Genomic DNA, 25,437 nt, shown 5'->3' on the forward strand with positions numbered 1-25,437 from the left:
GAGCAGTGAGGCTTCTGTCTTGTCCGTTCTTGAGGTGTTATGTCTACACAAGAGTAGACATTGTGAATAGAGCACGTCTTCATCTATTAATAAAAAAAAACTACTGAAACTTTGCTCACCTTGAATAATAAGTTCTTAGGAATGGTCCTTGATCCTCCAAACTGCCATAGAGTATGGAATAGGATGTGAAGTAGAGCATGACTGCATTGCAACTACTTACCCCCAAACAAACAAGCAAAATGATAAAACCACTACCACCACCACCACCATCACTACAACAACACTGACAAAAAGGGAGTTACTTACATTGAGTGAGGATCCCTGTTAAGGCATTTTTGAAACTCTCCTTGGCTTGCTCCATTTCTTGCTCGTGAGCTGCCTTCTCGTTCATGAGCCGGCGGACGTGGCTGTTGGCCGACTGCACCATGGAGTAGAACTGGTTGGCAGAGCGACGATTCACCTCGCCTCGCTCAATCCAGGTGAGCAGCACCGTGATGGCCTCGGAAAACTTGCTATCATCTAGAACAATCAAAGCACAGGTTTCAAATTGCAGGCATAAATATCCTGCTGAGAACACATTTTCTGCTCCATGTCACATTAAAATCACCATAAATCCTGCTTGCAGTATATCATTTTGGGCAACTTTTGTGTCCTTCGTTCCACCAGATGTAAGAAGCCAATACAGCCATGTGAAACTACATAAATCTTCAAGACTTGTCTTCTTCTCATTTTAATAGCTTTCTCACAACAAAAAGCAGCCTCCCCCCTTCCCTGTGGCCCTGAGTCTTCACTTTTGCAATGTGTCCCTTAAGCCATTCAGCGATATGGAATGACCTTACAGCAGGAGTGAGGAGACCTCTGTGGTACTGGACTCACGGAGGAAATGAAATGTGCCTGTGTTAATCTGCCCAGCCAAAAGCTCAGTCTTGGAGCTTGGGCTCAGCCATACTTCTGTCAACAGATTTCACTAACATCATGTTGTTAATTAAGGAACAATGTTGAGTCTGAACAATTCCTCCTCAAAACACTGATTAATTATAAGGAACTGCTTTGAACAGACAATGTGCCTGCATTTGTTTTGTATTATTTGTTTTGTACTATTTTATGTTTCACATTATATATTTTTTAAAGGATTTTGAATGAATCCAGGAAAACACCTAGATTACATCTTCATGTTTGCCATTCAGGTAATGAAAGTTGTTTTTCTCTGCAGAAAGATTGCCAAAACTGAAGGCTAGATTTTGCACACTCCCTCCCCAGGTAATCTTCTTTCCTCTGACAGTGCTCTCAGCTTCCTCAAAAGACTCTAAGCACAGCATCCATTACACTTCAGGCTTCATCAGGATTAAGAGGAAACATTTCTTTTTAAGTCCCATTTAGACTGAACTGCAAGAAAATATTATTACAACAGTGTCTTCCTGTGGAACCATTTTTGTGCAATTTGATAGCATTTTTTCACCAGGATTTTATTCTATAAAACTTCAATTTCCCAACAACTCATTTTAAACATCTCATCTAATGCTTTTTGGTTATATTTCTGTATATATATTTTAGATGGTATGCACACCTTTCCGTAGGAGAAGGTATATGGTCATGGCAGGAAGATATGGTGTAGTCATAACCAACAGACACTTAAAACAAAAACTGGAAAATACTAAACCTAGCCAACTGTCTTGCAGGATACAGAAACATGTGACACAGTTTGTAAGACTTTGCTTTCCATGTACAAAGAATAATGAAATACTAGTTGTTAAGTGATGATTCTGGCTTTTATTCCGAATCAATAATCACTTCCTTAAAAGGCAAGTAGCCTAAAATTACAGAGAGAACTAGTGACATGCTCTGTGCCCACAGCCTCTGAAGAAGAGATTTTTACATTGCCTGATATTTAACATCTTATTAACTGAAACATGCTTTCAGCTACAGCAATAAGATTTGCTCTCCACAGCTGAATAGTCATGTTCACCCAAGATCCCTCAAGAAAAAAGCGCAAAATAACACGTAACACATTCCCTGTGTACAATGGTGTATCTGCTGTAAAGCATTAATATGTGATTCATTAGCACCATTCATTAATTTCACCAGGCAGGAAGATTCAGATGGGCATTCCTTCATTTCATATTGTTCCCTTGGATTAGACTCCACTTCTGAACTTTGCTGGGTACATATGCAGCAGGAATGCATTAAGTGGCTCAGATGAGCAAGGTTGGCTGAATATAGACCCCAAGAAATGCAAACAAGACTCATGCAAAGCCTCTTCACTGCAAGGAAACATGAGGATAAGGGTCTCCAAAGGGCTTGGGCAAAATCTTCAGCCTGCTGAGTTGCTTGGGAATTGGATGTCAAAGACACAATACAGCCAAGAACTCATCCCTGAAACACAATGTTTATTATAGTTACACCAGTAAATAAGAATAACCTGTAATGGTTTCTGGCAATGTTAGCATGTTTCCATGCATGAGGAAAATCAGCAGCACAGAAATATCCTCCCTTTTCCCTGTTTTAGTCTCTTCCCAGTACTCATTTATGTGTTGTTTTGCTGTAGAGCCTCTATGAAAAAAAACACCTTCCCCTTATTTTGTTTTTATCAGGCACAGTGGGTGTCTGTAAGGGATGTTCGTAAACATATCATCCTTCTGCCACATAGATTCTACCCATTTAAAAGGACATGCTGAAAACCTGTTTTCATCATACTGTACTTCCAGGGAGCTGCAGAGGTCTGTGGGACTGTTATAGTTAATTCACAGCTCTGCTCACAGAGCAGGAAAAAATCCTTTCATTGGTAAACATCAGCATCTTCATTGATTACATAATTAGAAGTTACATTCAAAAATGCTAGAGGGTAATATATGCACAACAGGAGCACATTAGTTAATAAAATCTTTTCTCTACTGTTTTAAAATTTATGTCACCTTAATTTCTAACTTTTATATTCCTGAGCTCACTCACTGACTGGTATAAGGTAACTCACCATGAATCCATTTTTTCTTCCAGAATACTTTCTTAGCAATGAGAGATTGCCTTAGAAAATCAGATTTTTATATGAGATTGTTCATTTCTTTTTTAGTTAGGAGATAAATAGTAGAAGAAATGCAGCAATGGAATCCAATTTAAACAGAGTGTGAACTGCCTTATGATTGCAGCCATTTATTTAAAAAAATAAAACAAAACTCCTAATTCTGTTCAAAATTATTCCCTCATGGTAGGATGCACATAATTATACACTGTTTAAAAACACACTCTTCAAATAAATTCCTTTATATAAGACATGTTCCCATATGTAATTGTTCTTTTAAAATAAGCATGTGGCAAATTATTTCTTACTCTTAGAGCTTTCTCCTCCCCCAAGTCACAGCATATTCTAAGCAAATAAGGCAGGTTTTATCAGTCCTGTTTTTGCTGTCTGTTTAATGGTGAGGTGAACTGTGCCCCAGAAGTGCCTGCTGCCCTCAAGCAGCTGCAAAGGGAGGCTGGGCTGGCCTGCTCCTGTGTCGACATCCCTGTAACAGGCACATGTTTGGTTGGAGTAATCCCAACATTCCACAAGGGCTGCTGCAAGCACCTGCATCCCTGCATGTCCCTGTAAAGGGCAGCTCTAACACAAGCTCTGACAACGTCGTGTCATTTGAAGATTATTACCCATCCATCCAGGATGGCTTGCTGAGTCTCTGTCGATAGAGATTTCCAGGTGCTGCCAGACTCAATCACAGGGCACTAGAGATAAGGTATTTCAAATTCCTCTTATATCAACTACAGATATTTGACATTTAAATCCAAGCTCACAACTTAGATGAAATGAAATAAAAAGAAAAGAAAATGCATCCCTAGAGCTGCCCAGAAAATTGTTAACAGGAATATTTCTATGAAAAAAGCGAATAATTGTTGACAAATGTTTTGCATTTTTATGCTTGCAATTTGACCACCTCTAAGCAACCCCAAGTGGAATAAACATTTAATTGAAAAAGCTGTGACAACAACTGTTACAGAATGGTATCCTGGAAAAAGGTGTTGGAAACAAGAGGTTTTACTTTCAGCTTATGGAGTTTCCCTGGTGTAACACAGGGTAGAATTCAACTCAGAGTAACCTCAAACGTGACTATTTATCTCTCAGTATTAAGCACCTCCATTGGGTGCTTTCACAACTTGGTTGATTGTGTCTAACGTTTTAGCCATTAGAAATGATATAGACTAATCCATCACTCTGAAGCCAGGCATTCAAACACTCTTATTTCTATAATTTTTACATGTATAGATATATTGCAAATATAGCTAATTTGGTATTTCTGTGTTTCAAGAGTGACATTGCGTGCTGGACTTCTAGCTAGGACAAGAACAAACATTGGGCTACTGATTTAGCTCTTTTATTATCTTTTCAACCCTGGTCTTTCTCAGATGTTTGAAAAGTATCTGAGATATTTCACACAACACCTTTGAGCCTCTCTAAATAACAACAAACCTTCTACACTGTCTATGGGCTATGGTGTTGTCCAGAGTCACCATACACTGTCTCTTGTCCCAAATCTTGCTGCCATAATGCAACTTCCCAGGCTTGTAAGGACATGCTGAAAAGACAGAGTTGGTCTTTACTCCAATGACTACACCTAGAAAGCTCCTGTGCTCTTTGCCTATGTTTTGGGAAGCATTAATGATCTCGTTGTTCTTGGCCCCTCTGTAAGATGGGAAGGGGCAGGTACACCTTTATGGCAAGTTCTGCCCTGACCAGCAGAAACCCAATTAACAAGCACCCCCTGAAGGTGTTCTTGTGAGTACTGAGCATGACTGTGCTGCAGGGCAGGCAGAGAAAGGACAAGAGTGGTGGGAAATGTCTGTCCTTTTTTGCCTCTGATTAACAGCCTGTCCTCTGTCAGCTGTAGCAGTGCCATGGGAAGACGTGTTCCCTACCTCATCCCCACGCTTAGCACTGCCCCTTTGCTCGTGGTTACACTGCCCTCAGTCTGCCTGGAGCTGCTCAGCTGCTCAGACTCCAGTTCCAGTTTGTCAAACTGGGCCCAGTTCAAACAGGAAGGTGGCACAGTTCAGTTCAGGATGGAAACTTCTTCATTACATAAAGCCGCAGCCAGGGGAGGATGTATGGCCACGGTTAGTCTTAATCTGACTTCTGACTTGATAATTTATCAAACTAAAACTATGATTTCTAAATTGCAAAGACTGAATTCAACACAAAAAAGAATAAACAACTGCTGTGGGTCAACCAGGTCAGAGAATAGGTTCACTAACCTCTCTCATCAGCAGGCTCAGCCCAGCTCCCCTGTGCATCAGGAACAATTTTCTTCCCAGCACACACCACTTCTGGTGACAAAATGACAACCTATTTTTCTCTTGGCTTAAGAGCTTCTTCTGTACAGAGTGCCTGCCAGTGACCTAGAAACACAACTCTTCCGTCTACTACCCTCACCTTCTTTTTTTCCTGCTCAAATCCCTTATATAATTGTGCCATGCATCACACACATCAGTCTAGTACTTTTGGGATTAATAACATTTTTAACCCAGTGGCATTGCATAACAAGTAAGAATCAAGACATACAAATTCTTACTGCCAAAGGGTTTTTTTAAGAATGATTAATATCCACCTTACTATTTCTTAAATAGCCTTAACTGCATACTATAACCAAGAAACTTTTCTAGTTATATAACAAATCTCTAACTGACACGAGATTTGATAAAAATACGCTTATATGTTCACTAAAGGATATATTAAAAAGTAGTCTCTCCTCCCTATGTAATCAAACTCTTTCTTTCTTTCAAATTAAATCACACAAGATTCTTCTTGGGGTGGGTGTTTCATGTCAGACACAGAAATCCATTATCTTCTCCTGCTGATGCCATTATTTCCAATGAAAAGTAATTATGAGGGTATTGAGTTTCCTCCCTATTTCTCAAAATCACACCAAAAACTTTCAGATCAGCGAGCTGCCACTTCCCAGCTCTTAGTAATTAACTTGAGTCATTTTGCAGTGTGGTACATTTAATCCCGTGGGTTTATATTAAAACCTCAAAATCTGAATTGATACAATACAGATGAGGTGAGGGAGGACGTTTTTAGTAATGCACTAAGCAGTGAGTGTACCTCCTGTATGCTTTGGGAGGGATGTGCCCAGGGAATTGGGTTACCAGGCTGCTGATAGCTGAACCCACCTTATGCTCTTGTGCCAGCAGACAAAAGTGCCCTCGCACCGTGCCTGCTCACAGCCCCTGTGCGAGGCTCCCGGAGCCAGATGTATTGTGCCACAGCAGATGTCAGCAGCATATGGAAGAAGGAAGGAGAAAATGATAATCTAAAACCAGGAAGGGTGAGGGAACAGATTTGATGCTAAAGCGTAGAAACATGTCTGTTTCAGGGCTCTGTCCTGATATACCACTAATAAATAAAAATTGTGCTAAAAGAAAGCCCAGAGTCTCAGCATTTAAACCTGGCATTCACTGGATTTGTTCATAGGATCTCACTTTGCCTCCCATCTGATGTAGCTCTGCACTGAATTTGAGCCTTTCTGGATGAGACTTGCCTCTCTGCATAACTGCACTGTCTCTCTAGTGCTACATCAGTCTGGCTCCCAAGTGCAGGGTGATATTGAAAGCAGTGTATTTTTCTTCTCAGTGAAATATCCTGTCTCCCAAGCAATTAAATGTTGTTTATATTTCAAACCATGTGCAAGAGTTGAGATTGTCAGGCTTGATGTTACCTGAGTCTTGTGCATGGCACATCCCTCATTCTACTGTAACTGCCATCTATTTATTTAAATTTCCAATCTGTGCTCTCTTCAGGGGATAATACAGTGCCTGGCAAAGAAGCAGCTTCTCAATTTTTAAATTATATTTCTTAAAATGAAAAACTGTATGAATAACTTCCCTGTGCTCATATATTAAAAAGAGGTAAATTCCAGGGTATTGTATTTAACTCTCAGATATTTATGTCTCCTTTGCTCAAAATATTTTAAAAACCAGATATTCAGATATAAAGAGATGCCTTTGTTAAGTGATAGAACTATTTAGCTACCCACAGCAAATCAGACATATGTAACATTTTAAAGGATCTTATTTGCAAGAAGTGATTTCTGAAGATGATACCATTAGGTACAGATATGCTTGAATTAAGAAAACCATAATGTTTGAAATCCTGCTTTGAAACGCAAATGTCATAAGCACAGATTAAAATGTTTTGTTCCAATGCACCTGACAGAGCAGCATTCCACTTAAAAGGTTCAGCCTATCTACAGTTGTGTCTTGTTCTGGGCACCACATGACTTAACTGTTTATAATGCACTCAGGAAAACAGATGTCAGAGCATGCAAATTTGAACCTAAATATCTACTGACACATTCCACGGTGCAGTAATAACACATCTGATTTAACACTGAGGAATTAAAATCTCAAAGACACACACAAACGCTGCAATGAACCAGAAGAAGTGAAAGTCACTTTTTTCTAGTCTAATTGCTGAAGACACAATATTCTGCTGGTTTTGTCAAAACAAGAACTCAAGGTCTATTTTCAAAGGACTGTTGAAGGAGGTAAATAACATTTACACTTCATTGTAAATGACCTTGGATTCCCAGAGTTCACGTCTGTGAATTTATGGAGGTATGTTCTGTGAATTTATGGAGGATCTCATGTTCTTCATGTTACTCATCTTGTTGGAATGCTGGAGCTCATTTCATTTTGAAAATTAAGGCTCAGGCTAATGACATGAATGGTGCAGGAAAAAAATGTTCATACTGCCAACAAGGAGAGAGTTAAGAAGAACTTCATTTGCAGGAGTAATGAAGATCTTAACAAATAAAAAAAAAGGAAAAAAGCAAAAGGGAAAGGGAGATACACATAAACAAACACTGTTTGCTACACACTGAATTGCAAAGTGATGAAAAATTGCACTGGTCCATAGTTTCTTTAATTCCCGCAAAAATTAAGTGTTCAAACCAAGTTCTTTGCAGATATGAAGGGATTCAGGGTAGTCCACAGGGAATGGAGAGTATATTATAAATCCTCATGTATATGAGGCCTCAGATGCAGTGTATTCCCAGCCCCAGTCACCAGGCACTGGAGAACTGGTTCCTTTGTTCTGTGAAACTCCACACCAGTAGAGACTGCCTGGCTGAAAATTTACAATGAAATTCTGTTTCCAACTGGCAGAAAAGTTCCTCTGTACTCTCTCACCCACAGTCACTGCTGTACCAGGTAGCTTCAGCACACCAGAGGAATGGGAATATGCTGACAACACTGGGGCAAGAGTTTCCAGCCAAGTCTGTTACACAAAACAATGATTTCTTAGTCTTATGCTGCAGTTTGTAGAAAGTGAAAAAAAATATTGTCACCTCTGTTACAGACTCAGTAAATATCTAGACCACATTAGGGGAGTGGCTGATAAGCCTACTCCATCTCTACTCCCCATAAGATTTCCTTGCTGTCAGGAATTTCCAAGGTTATTTTGACAACAAAAGTTGCTTGGATTCAGACCAAGCTATCTACATCTGTTTTGCAAAGCAGTATCTTGGGTTGAGATATGTTTAGTTATTTTGGCTTGCTTTTTAGCTGGTGTTGCTCTGTGAACTTCTGGAGGCACTGCAGGAGCTGAAACCTGCATGTTGGGCACCTGCAGCTCTGTCTCATGAGCTGGCAACAGAGCTCAGGAGTCTTTTGAAGTGGGCACCACAGCAAGATCATGACCTTCCTTAAGAAAACAACTGCAGAGCATCTGCTGAAGAAACAATCTCTCAAGTTAAATCCTGACAATTGCAGACATATTGTGATCCTTCTTTATTTTAGGATGAATTCTCCAGGCTTTTGCAGCAGCACAAATGTGCTGATAATACAGAGACCTGAGGTTTTAACTCCAAGTTTTACATATCTCTGTGAGCGTGTGTGTATATGTGTATGTCTATGTGTGTATGTGTACATATATATATATTTTGCTACTTTCATCTGAAGTCCACATTTAAATTGTGAATGTGTGATGATGGCTGGACTCAATCTTAGAGGTCTTTTCCAACCTTAATGATTATATGAGTCTATTACATGAACTGGCCCTTGCTAGAGAATTTTCTTTAATGTTGCTTTACTTCTTTTTTTAGGATGTCACAAAAAGCTCATGTGGTGATTCCATGTTGCCCAAGGGAGCCTATAAAGTTCAATGCCACTATTTTACAGATACTGGCTGTGATGCCATAAGAAAGGTAAAGCAGACCAGTGTAACTACTCAAGCCCACTCTGCTTTCTTTACTACCTAGAACAGGGCACAGCTCATGTCCACTTAGAAGAGAGGGATCTTTTCTGCATTCTCCACCCTTACCTATAAGTACAGATCCAGGGCTGGTGTCTTTAATCTCACAACAATCACAGCAAGGCAACTGTTAATTAGCAGAACTTTTAAAATTGCAATGTATTATTTTGCTGGATTTTAATGATTTTCAACCAATAAAAAATAAACTTACCTTAGTTTTTTAATTTAAATGATGTACATTGCTGAAAGTTTATTTCTGGAGAAACAGTTATGCACATAGTATTGGTATATATTGTGCTAAAAAACTTTCATATTAAACTTGAGCATATATGTCAAGTTCTGGTTAAATTTCCCTTAGGAGAACCAAAGACTAGATTTGCTAGGAGTAGATTTTAATTAAGTATGGAAACTTCCCATAATGAAAAGAAAAATCCTTCTAAATATAGTCATCTTAAAGATCTTGCAAAAACCCACATTCAGTTGCCCCAAGCAATGACTAACCATATGGAAGAAATTGTCCAGACGTCTTGCATTTTCTGGTTTAGTTCAGGAAACCTGTAGGCCTTACTACATAAAGAAAACTTTCCTACAAAAGATTAACTCCTAAAATACTCAACTAAAACCAGATGGATCTAAAACTGGACTGGAAGCTAGGTATGAATTAAAATTTCTTGTATTAGGGCCTCTTTTCTCCTGGTCTATAAACCCATCTGGGTTATTTCACCAATCTACCAGATAGATTGATGAGTTATTTTATGGAGAAGTGCATCTGGTGGGGATGAGAATCAGCCAAACTAGTAACTGACTGAGGTAGTAGCAACAACTAACAGCAACCAATGCAGTACTCAGAGAGACAGCAGGGTGCATCTCTGCTCCACGCTCCAAGGATGAAACACTTTGCACTGTCCTTCTTCGGCTCCCCAAACATTCTTCATAGTTAGAACAGAGACCAGTGTGATGACAGCTAGATAGTCTAAGCCTAATCTCATTAATTCTGAAATAGTGGCAAGAATCACAGCTTCTTGTGACCTGGCACACAGTTAAGCAATGTGCTTGGCCATCATGGGGGAAAGAATGCCAAACACAGCTGCTAAACACTTGATGAAAATAAATACAACTCTAAGCAGCATGAAGAGTTGTTTGCTAGATATTTCTTTTAAATTTTGTTACCATGAATAACTTTATTTCTTTGCTTCTTACTGTTTATGTTAGCTATTAAAATAAAATGAATCCTTGAAGTACACCCTTGAAAAATATTAACTCAGTAAATGTACCTAGAAAAAAACAAACAAGGAAGCAAACACATACCAAAACATGACACCATCCTGCACAAGTAATTCTAACCCTAGAGAGGGAGTGAAAGAAGGGATGGTGTGTGTCAGAGATAAGTTGTGTCAGCTCATGAGAGCAATTTGAATTCCAGGGACAGTCAAGTGCATGTGATGGAGTAACCTACATGTCGAGGATTAAAGTAATTTTAAGAATAAGGCCTTTCATGTGAGAAGGATGCTTGCAACAGGTTGTCTTACTGTGAGAGTATTTCCAAGATATATGATGGCAGCAATTAACAGAAAAAAAAAAACCCATCTGTAGCATTCTGAAGGCTGTGTTTTAGCTGTTAAAGCACAGGTAGATAGACAGATGTCATGCATTTCCAGCAGGTGGGTGAGTGCCATTGCCACTGGCATAGAAATGGCAAAGACAGCCATTTCGGTGGGGGAAAGCTAACAGGGCAAGTAATGAAACACATCAGAGTGAAACTGGCTTCACTGCTCTGGCCTCTGCATGGCTCCTGCTTTTAAGTAATAATAAACTGAGAAGTAGCAAATGCTGCTTACCTTTCAATTTTTCAGCCAGCAAAGCAGCTTCGTGTTCAGAATAATGCATTATTGCCGGAGGTGAAGGAGGGCGCAGTCTGTCTTCTTCCATTTTACGTCTGTGGCGTTCTTCTCTGGCCAGCATTCTTTGTTTGCATTCCCATTCATAAAAGTCATCTCTTGCCTGAGCAAAATCAACATGAAGGCGACCTGAATCCTTTTTGTCTGTGCTAGATCCTAATCTCATGCGGTAACCTGAAATCAACAAGTAGAACTAACTGTTGCAGGATTTATTTGCTCAAATTGCTGTTCATTTTTTCCCTCTTTTCATGTGCAGCCAGGTAAAAATATAAATTAAGAGATTCACACATATCTATGCAATATCTATCAATCACCATGTTTTCACAAGAAGATAAAAATCCATCCACTCATTTTTCTTCACCATTTCCTGCACCACCTATCACCATAGTAGATGAACTGAAAAGTCAACCCTAAGGTATGGAACCTACATTTCTGTTTAGAAATCTCTCAAAATATGTCATTTTTCCACATGATGCTTCCAGCTTTTAAAAGCAGAGAAGTCAGATAAACAAAAACCAATTATTTAAAATAGATCTGTTTTTGTCTGAATGGGGAGTCCTTCTTCCACTGATCCCGCTGAGATCATGTTCAGTCTAGTGTTTTTCTCCACCCTGCCAAAGGAATTGGAAGTATGGGGAAAGGCTGAATTTTCTAAAATCCATGACTACAAGTCAATGTGGAAATTGTGCTACATAAACTCCTGTGCCACAAAGAGTATGATTCCATAACTACAGTGAAGCTAGATCTCAAATTTTGAGACTTTACAATTGCAACCATTATTTTCAAATTCCCCAGTGAAAATAATCTAGCAGCAAACATAAAACACCTACAAATTAATTGAGTTCATCATTCCTTAAAGTCATTTCTAAAGTAGGGACAGATTCATTAGGCATTTGCAAGACTCCTTTCAGGACAAATAATGAAACCTGTTGCGCCTTATCTTTAGGGATACTCTGCATATTCGTAGTTTGGTCCATGTATCATATTCTAAAGTTAGCACACTGCAAAACCTTCAGTTAAGCGCTACACAGCAGTACTAAAGAGTCATGGTCTGAACTAAAACTGTTGACTACAGTCAGAGGTCCAAAAAAAATCATGCCAAAGCTATAAGAGGAGCTTTTTGTGGCTGTATTTGGGCACCTGTCTTTTTTCCAAGTTTTATTTCTAAGGCACAAATATGTACAGAGAGCAGTTTGTCTAACTTTTAAAATGCCATCTCTGAGAACGTGTGAGAAAATACTATGTAGAAGGCTTCAAACAGAGCCTTCAAATGTGGGTAAAATTAATCAGTCTACACAAGATAGCTCTAATTTCTCCATGCCAACACGCAACAGCCCAGCAGAGATTTCTCAAATGACAGGATGTTGCAGAGATGAATTCTGTGCTGAGTTGGCACACAGGAAGCTCTTCAGAAATGCACACTACTGCAACCACTGCATAATAACTCCAGGGAGAGGAAGCTTCTATTCAAAATGTCAGTAAAAATGGTGTTTGCTGCTTTTGATCTGCAATCCGAGAGAACATACTTTCCAGTCTTGTGGTTTGCCTGTGGTTTTAAGAGCTTTAGCACCTCACCACCACAATTAAAACTCAGTTCTGAGCTTCCTCTAGGAACAGCAAAGCTAAGAATTGTGTAGTAGATTAAGCACATCCTTGAAGAAATGTATATCTAGGCATACTTTGTTTTACTACTGGAAAAACATCCTGCTGTATGAATACAAGGGATTGTCAGCACACGTGAGACAATACCTTCAAAGACATTAAATATCCATATATGTAGTGATCCTTCAAATAAAAAATAATCCGGGAGCCTTTTGATTTGACATTTTCCTTTCAAACACCTATGGAGTTCAGCTAAGGAGTCTGCAGGTCAGGAAAAGATATGACTTTCATTGTCCAGCAAGGAGTGCAAACCCAGATGAAAAACTTGAGCTAAGTGTTTCAGAGGTCCTTCAAAACCAGAAGGCATAAAAAACTGCCTTACCAAGAAATGGTTTCAGTAGTTTCCTGCCAGTGGAACCGATCAAATCTGATCTCCAAGATTCAGGAGCTTGGGGTGAAGTAAAACTGGATCTTGTAGGAGTGGCAAAGGAGGGGACAGTTTATTATTTTAAATTCCTCTTGGCTTTGCTTTCTCTAACTTAGAGAAGAAAACACCACTCTTTTACCCCAAAAGCTTTTTGTGGCCATATATGTAGCTCTAGTCCCAAGGCGTGGAAGGGAAGAGTTACAGATACAACCTATTCAGTGTGAAATAACAGAAGAAGAGCATGGGTGACCTTTCAGAACTGGGCTCTGAACTAATGAGGGTGTAATTATATGGTTTTATCCACAGAGGTGTAGGCACAAAGGAGTCAGCCAAAAGGGGTCACTGGTGCAGCTACCGTGATAACTGTGACAAATGTTAGCCCCCTGCTCCCTGCCAGTTTGGCGTGCCAGCTGCATTCCTCACACACTGCTTGCTCTGTGCCAGAACAGCATTATCAGCAATGCAAAGGACACTGCCAAGGTGCCAGGTCTTGTGAACCTAAAATTAGATCTCCCAGCTGGGCTGCACTTTCCAGGAAGACTCAATCTCTCTTCCTCTCCCCCCTCTGTCTTTTGCCTCCATTGGCGGGAGCACAATAGTTATGGGCAGAGACAGAAACAGCACGGCAGGAGGCAAAACCCTTGAGGACTTCAAGGCCCCTCACATAAGATGAATAAAGAGCTAATGAAAAGGACTGTGCGTCTATAGGTTTTGTGTGCAGTGGCAAAGCTGAGTTGCATTAAAGTGGCCCTCACTTTTGAAGTAAATAGGAAAAAAAACCTGAACAGCGTACATTGCAGTAGCACTGGACAAATGGTTCCCTTTGGGAAACCATTTTAACAGATTTTGGAAATTTACCATGAATCACGCTAAAAAAATGTGACTGCTCATTTACCTCTAAAGACTGAAGGTGGCCAGCCAGCCAAGTGATTTCCACCAGCACAGAAACATAGAATAACCTAGCTAAGAAGGGACCTTAGAAATCACCTAGTCCAGAGCACGGTCAGCTTCAAAGTCAGATCAAAATGGTCACAGTTTGGCATCTTTCCCTTAACAAGAACAACAAATGCCTTAAGGATGGTTTCTTGCACTTTCATATACTGGGACACTATAGGACCAATGACTTGGCCAGTGAAGAACAGACTCCTTGATGGTTTGATAACCAGAAAGACTCTGCATGCACAACTGGCAGGCTCTATTTTGTACATGAGATCCTCAGGCACCCATCTGTGCTGGAAATTTTGAGCCTCAAGGCAGCTGGGAGGCTTGGTTTTTTCAATACCATGTCTCCCTATTGATGTTTGAGGGTGTTTGAATGTATAAGAGAAACACCTGGCACTGCCTCCCCTTCATGCATGGGCAATGAATTTTTTTCCCCATTTCATTGCTCAGGGCTGCAGCTAGCATTAACTTTGTGCCTGGCTTGTCATTTTTAATTTCAGGTTTGCACACAGTGGAAGACGAAAAGGTTTTGGGAACTTGCCAAGATCCTCACTTTAAAGGAGCAGAAACAGGAAAAGTTAATGAAAGTGCTAAATAAAAATCAAACAGTATTTTCATATCACAGGTCTAGTGCAAACTCCATGGCTTGACTTACCTTTGAGTGTTGCTATACTGGACACCAGCCAATAGCTGAGGGCTAACTGGGGATCTAGATCAGAGTGTTAATGGTGATCAGAGAGAACTTAAAATGAAACAAGTAAATGGTACTGAAAGGAAACCCACGGGGGGAAATATCAGCACAAAAAAAATGCACACATGGGCTTTTGGGGTATAAACAGGTCTGTCTCCAGACACCTGTTTGTCCCATATATTCAACTCTGGGACCATCAATATTTGCAGGAGTTACCAAGTTTTCAGCCAAAAAAGTAAAGTACATACAGTTTTGAGAAAGAGCTTTCTCATGGGCTGGTATGATGATTTTGGAAAGTCTTTTCCTTGGGAGATCAAAATACATCTTTAAAGGTTAAATGAAACCTAGACTTCCTCAAGTCGACATTCTTATCATAGTCTTCTACCCATCTTCCAGTCTCCCTTTTCATACACATTTACTTGGGCATACAAAGGGGAAAATAAAAACCCCAGTGATTAAACTGCTTGATGGATTTTGTAATCACTTGCTCTATTCTGATGATAAGCATGGGATAAATGCAAAACTTGATGAGATTAGATGGGGTAGATAGATAAAACTGATTAGGTAGACAAAATTGTCATTATACCAGAAATATCAAAGGCATGACTTTCCCCTAATATAACACACATATTATATTTGTACATCTCTTTTGTCTCTTACAGGGAAAATAAAATGCCTCAAAAATATGCCTTGTTCCCCTATTTCAGAATATATTAAGTTTGAGAATGGAATAAAGACTGGTAAACCCCCCACCCTGTATTTCAGTACAAGAAAAACATGCCCCTGCCTAGTGCCACCCTTCCCTGGGAGTGGTGGGGGACAGTCAGTGCTTCATGTGTCATCTGCACAGTTCAGCAGCCTTGGTAAAAAGAAGTGGAGCTCGCCTACAGAGTGCTCCTGCATTTCTTTCTCATCCCTGTCAGTTGCACTGGTTCTTTCCTTTGTCTGGCTGGAGACAATAGGTACAATACTTTGGAAGAATGAAGAGCTGTGGAGGAAAAAATGGATGGGAAGGGAGGCTGTGGAGCAGATGTAAGAGGTAGCACAGGCAGCAGCGCGACTGTGACGGAAGGAAACAGAAGAAGGAATGATGCACCAGGAACTTGGAATGAAATTTGCAAAAAATTCAGAATGAGGAAGCATGAGGAAAGGAATCTTTCACCTCCATTTCTACTAATGTCCTGTCTTCTGAGTGAGTACTCTGGTGCTGCTGAGAAGCATGAAACTGAGCTAGAGGAACACTGGTTCTGGCCCAAGGTGGCAGCCCGTATATTTCTGAGCTTTTCTTTGCTCTCTTTTTTGCCACTATTTTCTTTATCACAATACAGTAATACCAGTTCCAACCGAATCTGGTGAGCCCCTCTTCTGTTCTGTTACTAGGGTCTCCTTAAGCTGGAAGCTGGTAAATGTGCTACTGCTTGTGATGCCTCTAATCTGCTGCAATGACCTAGAGCATTTTGGAAGTAACACGAATAAACAAATAAGTAAGAAGCATGGAAATCAGGAAGAGACGATGGGTGAGGAGGGGCTGGAAGAACTGAAGTGAAAATTAAATTAAAAAAAAAAAAAGAAAGGAAGAAAAATCTGGAGTGGAATAAAGATCTGGCAAAAGCCTGAAAATATAGCAACATTTCAAAGAAATCTTTACATAGACCCTATAAAATTCATGATTTTCTGTAGTTCTTCAAACAGGTAATTAAAGGAAGCCAAGTTAGGAAAATAAACCTCAAACAACGTAAAAACCCTCAGGAAAACCTTTGAGAAACAAAGGAGTTTTTCTTGATGAAATATTTCAAAAGTTGAGACCTTTCTTTTTCCTTTCCTTTCCTTTCCTTTCCTTTCCTTTCCTTTCCTTTCCTTTCCTTTCCTTTCCTTTCCTTTCCTTTCCTTTCCTTTCCTTTCCTTTCCTTTCCTTTCCTTTCCTTTCCTTTCCTTTCCTTTCCTTTCCTTTCCTTTCCTTTCCTTTCCTTTCCTTCTTTCCTTTCTTTCCTTTTTTCCTTCCTCTCTCTCTTTCTTTCTCTATTTATCTTTCTCTCTTTCTTTCTCTTTCTTTCTATATAGTTGATGGTGATTTGAGCGACAGCTTGTTTCCAGCTGGGGGAGCTTCCCATGGACACCTACAGGATATTGAGGTTCTGTCCTTATTGCTAAACAGAAGATGGTCAGGGTGGGAGCTCAGAGAAGAGTCCTGGGTTGTTAACTCTCTCTCAGGCTCAAAAGGATGGTCCCAGTGGGTGCTTTGAGGTCACCTAACACAGAGTTTGTGTAAGTAAGCCAGTCTTTGTCAGCTTCTCTTGGCCAAGGAGCACTCCCTGGACGTTATTTATTCAAGAATACATTGTATATGGGTTGAAAGTGTTACACTAAAATTGTCAGTGAAAACAGTGCTTTTGAGTCTCTCCAGGACCCAAAAATATGGATGAAACAGCCTGTGGAGTGTAGACAAACACATACAGTGCATGTGAGCCAACTTAGCAAGGTGAAAAAGGACTTGTTTAGCAAGTCAATCCTCAAATGATGGAAATTAACCTTAAGAGGACACTGACAGTCACAGAAGCCAAAAAATGTAAAAGCAGACTTGTTTTTCATCTTTTTTTTCTTAATTTTTTCCCCAGTAAATTAGAGATTGGGGGAGGGGATTGTTTCCTTGTTTTTTTGTTCTGTTTTGGGGTTTTTTTTTTGTCTGTTCCTTTGTTGGAAAATGAAGAGATTCTGAAATTTTACAAACTGTAATTTCTGCAGCACTCATTGTCATGGGAGGCAACAGACGTAGCCTACAGATGGGGCTCAGAATCTAACCCATGCAGTAGCTGAATACATACATGCATAAAGACAGACTTTATTCAGGCTGCACCACAAATCTATAAAAATATGCCAGTGAAATTGCCAGCCTATCAGAAAAATTGGCACTGGAAAACAGCAGAGTTCCTGGCCTGGTGCCCTCCTCTTTCCACAACCTGTGAGCAAAACTATATAAACCTGTGTAAATCGAAAATAAGATTGTTCTGTAGTGAATTTCAGGATCTGTTGCATTGTTGTGGGATGGCAGGAAATTGCTCCCAGGTAAGTAACATAAAACACCACGCATGAGTCTTGGCAGACAGGGAGAAGTAACAGAATTGCCCCTTGCCACTTCATGCTACAGCCACTGAGTTCAGGAAAGATTTGCCGAGATAAAAGCTAAGAAAACAAGCAAGCATTAGCATCACAAAATACAAATGAGAAGCAAGGAAAATCCATTAAAGAATGTGAAGTACCAGAAAGGTAAATGGCTTTATCAACCATGAACTCCTCTGCAAAACGGATGTGACAAAAATTCTTCTTGCTTTTCCGAATTGCTGTTATATCTCCACACTGCTCAAAGACTTCCTGAATAATTTCCTCCGTTGCGTTTTCTGGTAATCCTCCAACAAACACTGTTTTACACCCAGGAGGTCTCTCTCTTGTTGAAGGTGGTGGAAGATCTAAGTCAAAACAGAAATCACATTGGAATACAAAATTCGCCTTTTGATCCATTGGCTCTACTCATCCCTTTAATCAGTTCTGGGCAGCAACAGTTACCTGACATAGAGGCAGAAGAAAGGGACAAGCAAAATAATTGAATAGTGCAGAGATTATCCAAAATTGATTACTTGAATCTAAACCTTTTCAAGCTTCAGGTGGTACTTCAAACATTTATTCTTGCCACTGCAGGTTGTTCACCAGGACAGACAGTGTGGCCTAAAATGGTCTTTCTCTTCCCTGTACAGCCACACAAAATCCATAAAAATATTCAGTTTCAAAGCAGAGGAGCTTCTGCACCTGATTGGACCCTGAGCACAGATCTCAGGCTCTAGTGCAGTGCATTCAAAGCCTGAACTGCCCCATCTCTGGCTCATACCCATCACTTGCTATGCTCACCATGTGTGTGGGCTGTGAGCAAGCCCATGCTGTGTACACCCTGTGCACTTGGACTGGACACCTTTCCCTGGTATTAGCATAATTTCATTTCTGTCTCAGTGTACAGGAGCACAGCAAACAGAAAAAAAAAGTGGGAAACACAACAAAGTGACAGCATGATGAAAACACTCTGCCGGTTATCTGTTTTGTCTTGTTGCCAGATAATGGAGCAGACGGCAGCACAGGGGAAGGATAACCTCATTGTTTACAAGTGCTCGTGAGGTGGAGTAGCTAAAAATGCTACCTTCATGTACATAGAGAGAGAATTTATATACACTTATATTGGAAAAACTATTAAATTTTTGAAAGCCATATAAAAAATAAAAGCTATTATAACACTTCACCTTGTTAGTAGACAGTGAAAGTAATTCTCTAAGAATGAATATCACTAATATTACTTATTTTTTGGCCCTTTAACACAGTAAATGAGGTTGCAACCTTAAAGTGTATATATATATACATACATACATACATACATACTCACATACATAACCAGTTTGATTAAACTGTGATCTGGATGTACTGCAAATGCAGAGCACCTGAATATTTGCTCAATGTTTTAATTTCACAGTGATATTGAAAGTCACTGGTATCATGGGTCTGAAACTCATGGGGCCAACACTCAAAATCAGAGATTGTGCCTGGTATCTGAGTGGGAAGAGTTTTCCATTTGCACAGTCACATCAGGAACAGGAAGGAACCTGTTCCCTGCTTTCTAAAAGAAAAAGGAACTCATCTGCCATGTTGAACCTTTTGAAAAATGGCAGGAGAGAAGCTGTAGCCCCCTTTCTCTCCATGTCCCTCAAAAAGGGACTGTAGAGAGGCAGTTTGGGGTGCAAGGTACTGCACCCCTACAGTCCCAGTTCAGGGACATGAGCCTCGACTGGTCCCATCTAACTACAGGCACCTGAATGGGAGCACAGAGATGAACAGCACCATATAAGCTTTATGTTTTGTGACATCCTGATCTACAGGAAAGACAGGTATATACTATGAGAAGTGTAGATCTTCAGGCTGTTACTTTTCTTTAAGTTTTTTTCTTTTTTGTACAAGCTTCACAGTTTTTTATGTGACCTTACAGAGGTGAATAAGGATACACTTATATCATACCATGCTTTACACACAGAATAGACTTAGGAGGAAAGACCACACATGCCTGTAATTATAAAGCATAACTGTTATTAGATAAAAAATATTCATGCAATGTATTTAGGAAAATAACATTCTTTCTTCAGATGACTTACTTGGGTTTGGAGGAAAGAGTGTGCAGCTTTTGCAGTGAATTATTTCTTTGACTACAGGCACATCTGTTGGTGGTGGTGGTGGCACTAACCCCATGCCTGGTATCATTGGGTTAATTGGAGTGATTCCAGTCATCATGCTAAGGCTTGGATCAAAGCCTGGTACACAGATTGAATCTGTAAGCATAGAACATAAAATTCTGGCTTATAAATCTTGAAACTACCTGTTAAAATTTTCTTGTATGGACAGTTTCCCTTTAAGTCCATTGTCCTTGTTTGTTTCACAAGCATCACTGTGAGAATTAGGACAAGGGGAAAAGGAAAAATAGAAAAATGGAAAAGGCAGAGAAATAGAGAGAAGAGAGGGAGAAGGAGAGAGAAAGGGAAAGGAAGAGGGGGAGGGGGATGAGGAGGAGGGAGCTGCATTCTCAGCGAAAAAAATAAACTACGCATAAAGAAGGGAACGTTACATAATCTAAAATATTAACATGACTGAGTAAAATGTAGCACATTAACGTGTAAAACCATGCACCATGAATATCTGTTATTATCTGGAATGCAATTTTCTTTTCATAATGCTACTGTGGTGTTTACATTGCTTTCTGCCCAAAGCATAAAAAGAATATAATTTAAGACTGATATGTCCTCTCCATCTAATTGTCAGACAGATTTATCACAACATAGCCTTCTCACATAAGTGACCTTGATTTACAAACAATACAGAGAAAGATCCATTTCTGGCTGCTTTATAGATGTCTAGTTAGCCAAGTCTTCTAACCATTTTACCCTGGAATATATATTTACAGCTGCAGAGAATGGAGTCTTTTTGAACCTTGGAATTAATTCCTTCTTGTCCTGTTATTTAATCGGATTAGTAGATTCACCTCAACACATGTACTATTAACATATACCACTACAGCCTCATAAAGTAAGATGAATATTTGGCAAGCATTTCTCTTTCTCCTTCCTGCTCTCCTTGCCAAGACTTCCATACGTATTACTTAAAGCTGAAAGATTTACCGGGGAGCACCAGTGCTTTAACACCAAGAATTGTAATAAGCAGATGTTTCAGAGGAATTGAGAGCCAACTTCTGAAATTCACTTTTGCTAAAAACAAGGCTTTGGGTTTCTTGAGGCAAAATGAATAAAATATTTTGAGAGACCGATCTCTTTGTTGGCATAACACTGCTGCTATTTGGCATCATCAATTATTTAAAAGAAGAGAGTTACTTTGGTGTTCTACAGATTTTCTGCTGAGTTTTCTGGCTAGCAACTGGAAAGTATTTAATGATACGTGTAAACATGGGGTTTGGTAGCTCAGGAGCTTGTTTATTTTGAAGAAGCAAAGAGGGAAGAGGGAAACAACTCCTTCTCAAGTATTTTATACATACATATACACATATATGTATATAGGTGTATATATATGAGCTTTGAGTTAATTTTAAGAAGGCAGCATGATTAATGAAATGTGACCAGAGAGACACCAGTTTCTTCATCCTAAATCTGCATCTGAGAAGCTATGTGGCCCTTGGTCAGGCCTCTGACCTTTCTGTATCTTCAGTTCTGCATCTATAAAACAGGCACAGCAATACTCACTTACTGGCGAGTATTAGCTCACATTTTTATAGCACTTTGCAGGTGTACAATGCTCTATGGGGGCTGAAAATTAGCATTATTGTTCCTGTGAAACATCCATAATCATATTCTCCAGGAAGGACAACTGAGGACTGAGAACTACTCTAAAGGAGCTCATATCTGTCTCAGCTGCACGCTCCCTGTTCTTCACGCACTGACTGTGAGCCTTCACCACCTTCAGGCAGTCCTGTACAACAAGCATAGCAAGTGCACAGTAAGCAAGGATTTGCTTTAGGCTGAGTAAAGACTAGTATTAATGAAAAGTCATGATATTACATTACTTTTTTTAATAAGTGGGTTTTGAAAAAGGATTTGCTCTGGGTGTGATGATTTTTTTTTCCAGTATCAATGTATATGCATTGCTTTTCAGATTTAGTTTTGAAACTTGGAGGCTGTCATTTATTCTGCAAGATGCACTGGTGGTCATATATTAAATATTCATGGTGAATGCTGGGAAATGAAGCTAGAGGTAAAGGCTAACACATAATTCAAAGAAGTCCTTAGGCTCTGCTGATAATCTTAATCTCGGTTTTACAAGTCAGGCTTCTGACAGTCACAGAAGACGACCCTGTGCAGCACTCTCTGGCTGTGGGTGGACCTCCATCTGTGTTACTCCCTGCTAAAACATCCCACAGAGCTCAGTGGCATGCAAAGCAGGTCACCACGCTAGCACGCAACACACTGCGCCATACCAGTCCTCCCCTGGCATCAGGAGATGCCACAGGAGGCATTTTGTCCATCCCTCTGGACAAGTGTAGGGTCTGCTACAGTCCCAGCCAGGTATGAAATTTCGTATTGAATCCAATATCCACAGTAGAGCTGCAGCATTCTGAAGCACAGGCACAAGATGATGGACAGAAGGCCAAGTTCTCCCTGTCCCATAAGTACCTTTCAGGCCCCATGTCATAGCCAAGGAAAAAGGTCATCATCTGTCAAGTGCTACCACAAGGTGTATTTAGCTTTTGCTGTTCTGTCCTTAAGACAACCACCAGATACATTTTAGCTTTTCTCCAGGGCTAGTGACATGAAATAACAGCAAACTCTGCCCAAACCACAGGCACGTGTTCTCACCCAGAGCAAAGACGGCAGGTTTCAATAAGGTACAGTTCTCTGAATTTTCCTTTGGCAGTGCTGCAGACACAGAGAAAAACAAATCTAAGGGAGATGGCCACAGGGAAACTCATGTCTGCAAACACTGCAAATCTGGGCATGGGGAGGAGAGTTTTTAGGCTGCATGTTAATCAGAACAGGTTTGTGAATTAAGCAGAAGAAAATTATTTGCCACTAATTCCTGGCACATCCAAGTAGATGTGACTTTGTAAGTAACTTTGCCTGTGTTAAATAAGTACATGGCTTTGTCATCAGTTTCTTTTACAACTAGAATCAATCGACAGGAGCATGAGCAAAGTGCTGGGGTCCAACACTCATGGAATGTCCTTCCAGGAGTGCTGAGACTCTGTGCCTTCAGAAGGTGATTGTGCTGAGGTATACTGAAGAGGACTCAGTCAATAATTCTTGAAATCTAATTCCACATCTTGCAGGCACTAATCCAAGCCCTGCTAAGGTCAATAGCAAGACTACTGAAGGCACGAACAGATATTAACCCTGACCAGGTTTAAATTCTCTGTCCTCTTGGATCAGTTGCTTCATTTTCCCAGTGTGTTAAACTGAGAATGAAATGCTTTCATCCATAGCATGAGCACTGAGAGGATGCACAGGCATCAACTCTCAAACATCCTGGAAAAGAAAATCATTCTCTGAAAACTAAAAACTATTATTATGCATAGCAGCAATGGAAAATCCAGACGGATTTCTAAAGAGTGAAGCTCTTGTTTGGAAACCAGAAGAGACTGGTGATGCTTGCATCTCCAGAGAAGCTGATGCATGCCACCTGGATATTGCTGACAAACCATGACAAGACACTATAGATGGAGTGTCCAGAGGAAATACTGGTCTGGACTCTGAGGTGCAGAGAAAAAAGAATGATAAAGTCACCGGAAAAGAAAGTCAATAAATTTGCCACATCTGTGATAGGATCTAGAAGAATCCCAAGTTTAACTATATTAATGCTATTGAGTGGTGCAATAATAGAAGTTGGATATATAGCTCTTGTCTAGAAACAAGGGATGATCATCCATCAGCACCACCACTGCAGTCTGCTCCACGTCCTGGCAAAATGCCTATCTGGAGCAGGGCCAGGACACCAAACTTAGCACTGGAGGCAACTCCTGTTGAACTAACTGGTGAGATTGTTGGTCTTCAGCATGAAAGAAAATTATAACAGTTATGCAAGGATTTCAAAAAATAGGAATCAGTCCTGCCCACATATGATTTTTTTAACAGATCCCCTTAAAGATATGATTATTAAAATACTGTAGACTTTAATATGTTACATCAAACAAAAAGATATATTACATTTATAAGCAGTGCACCTGAAGACTTAAAAAAGCAATATTTTATGTTTTCAGTAATCATGGCATTCTTTTTAAAGGGATCTATTTATATTTATGCAATTAGATAAGGGTTTATAAATTATAAAAACAATCCAGAAGAAGAGACAAAATTTTCATTTAAAAATGTTAATAAGGAATTAATAAATGAAATCATTAAAATGGAAAGTAAACAGAGATCATAAAGAACTTTAAGAATGGAATAGCACATGTTGATCAAGTTAGAGTCCTTGTGCATACTGTGCAAAAGGCTTGAACATTCACACATTTGCATAGGAAAACAAAAGTATTTAACATCAATATTTTGAAGAGAGAATATTTTGAAATGGAGAGGCCTAAATTAGGCAAAACAAGTTAATTCCTGTTTCATCTGATAAGAAATTGGCATGGTGGAGAACAATAAAAACCTCTGGAAAGCAAATATTTGGAATTGGCAGTCAGAGAGACAATAAGAAAAACCTTGAACATGTGGAGTAGTTTTTAAAGCTTCTTTTTCTTTCAAGGGGAATAAAGGAACAAAACATTGCACTGGAAATCTCTGAGTCTGAAAAAAACCAGAAGAACAATAAAATTCCTTTGATGAAAACTACATTCTAACAGAGCAAGTAGTGTAAAACAATTGCTTTTATTAGGGTCCATTTTGGAACAACTTTGTTTTCCATAAAAATAGCCACACAATCTTGTAGAGCCATCCTCCTTTCCTTCTTTGGCAGCAGTTGCTGTCTGAATCACTTTATATTTTTGCCCCATTATTGCTGTGCTCAGGTAACAAGGATCTTTATTCCCGCCAGCTCTGCTTTTGGGTATTGCACTCCATTGCCAGTACTAAGTTACCACCACACTTCTACCAGCCCTTGCCACAAGGTATTAATCTGCTCAAAATTAATTTTTAAGTGTATAATCCCCTCTAAGATTCATAGTATTAGCCCTTGGGTGTGACTTTTTCTTTTTTTTCTTTTTTTCTTTTTTTTTTTTGCCTGCAACTGCCAGTTGTTTCTGTGGAGTTTCATGACAGCTGCCAAGTTGTATTTCTGTTGGATGCATAAGAACATCCACAAAACAGGGGAAGGAAACATGGAAGGTTTCCACCATGGACATCATCAGCCATGTGGCTCAGACCTCCTGGTCAAACACACAGAGAAATGGTGAGCAAGAAAACAATGATCTGAGCACAAAGCAACTAACAAAAATAATAAATGCTGAAATGGTTCCCATGGCCTGGGAGTGATAATTTTACACCTACAAAAATAGTCTGTTTTCTGCTAGGGAATGCCAACATGAACAGAAAGCACCAGGACAGTCCTGGAAGCAGCTGTCAGTAAATGTATTAAGATGCTTCTTAAAGTTTGTTTTCTGTGGAGGAAAAAAAAAGATCTG

The 25,437-nt window shown here is 39.7% G+C and overlaps 1 protein-coding gene across 8 annotated transcripts in view; it reads right to left on the bottom strand.

Moving 5' to 3' along the window:
- Positions 1 to 25,437, bottom strand: part of ENOX1 (ecto-NOX disulfide-thiol exchanger 1) — a 356,510-nt gene that overhangs the window by 80,588 nt on the left and 250,485 nt on the right. For all 8 annotated transcript variants that reach the window (XM_036381515.2, XM_054518593.1, XM_036381505.2 and 5 more), the window contains 4 exons: positions 19,979 to 20,152; positions 18,053 to 18,259; positions 11,074 to 11,307; positions 307 to 519 (listed from right to left, as the gene is read on the bottom strand). In XM_036381515.2, the coding sequence (XP_036237408.1) occupies positions 307 to 519; positions 11,074 to 11,307; positions 18,053 to 18,259; positions 19,979 to 20,152 (828 nt within the window). The remainder of the gene's footprint in view (positions 1 to 306; positions 520 to 11,073; positions 11,308 to 18,052; positions 18,260 to 19,978; positions 20,153 to 25,437) is intronic.

This window comes from Molothrus ater, chromosome 2 (genome assembly GCF_012460135.2).
Source record: "Molothrus ater isolate BHLD 08-10-18 breed brown headed cowbird chromosome 2, BPBGC_Mater_1.1, whole genome shotgun sequence".
Lineage (NCBI taxonomy): Eukaryota > Metazoa > Chordata > Aves > Passeriformes > Icteridae > Molothrus > Molothrus ater.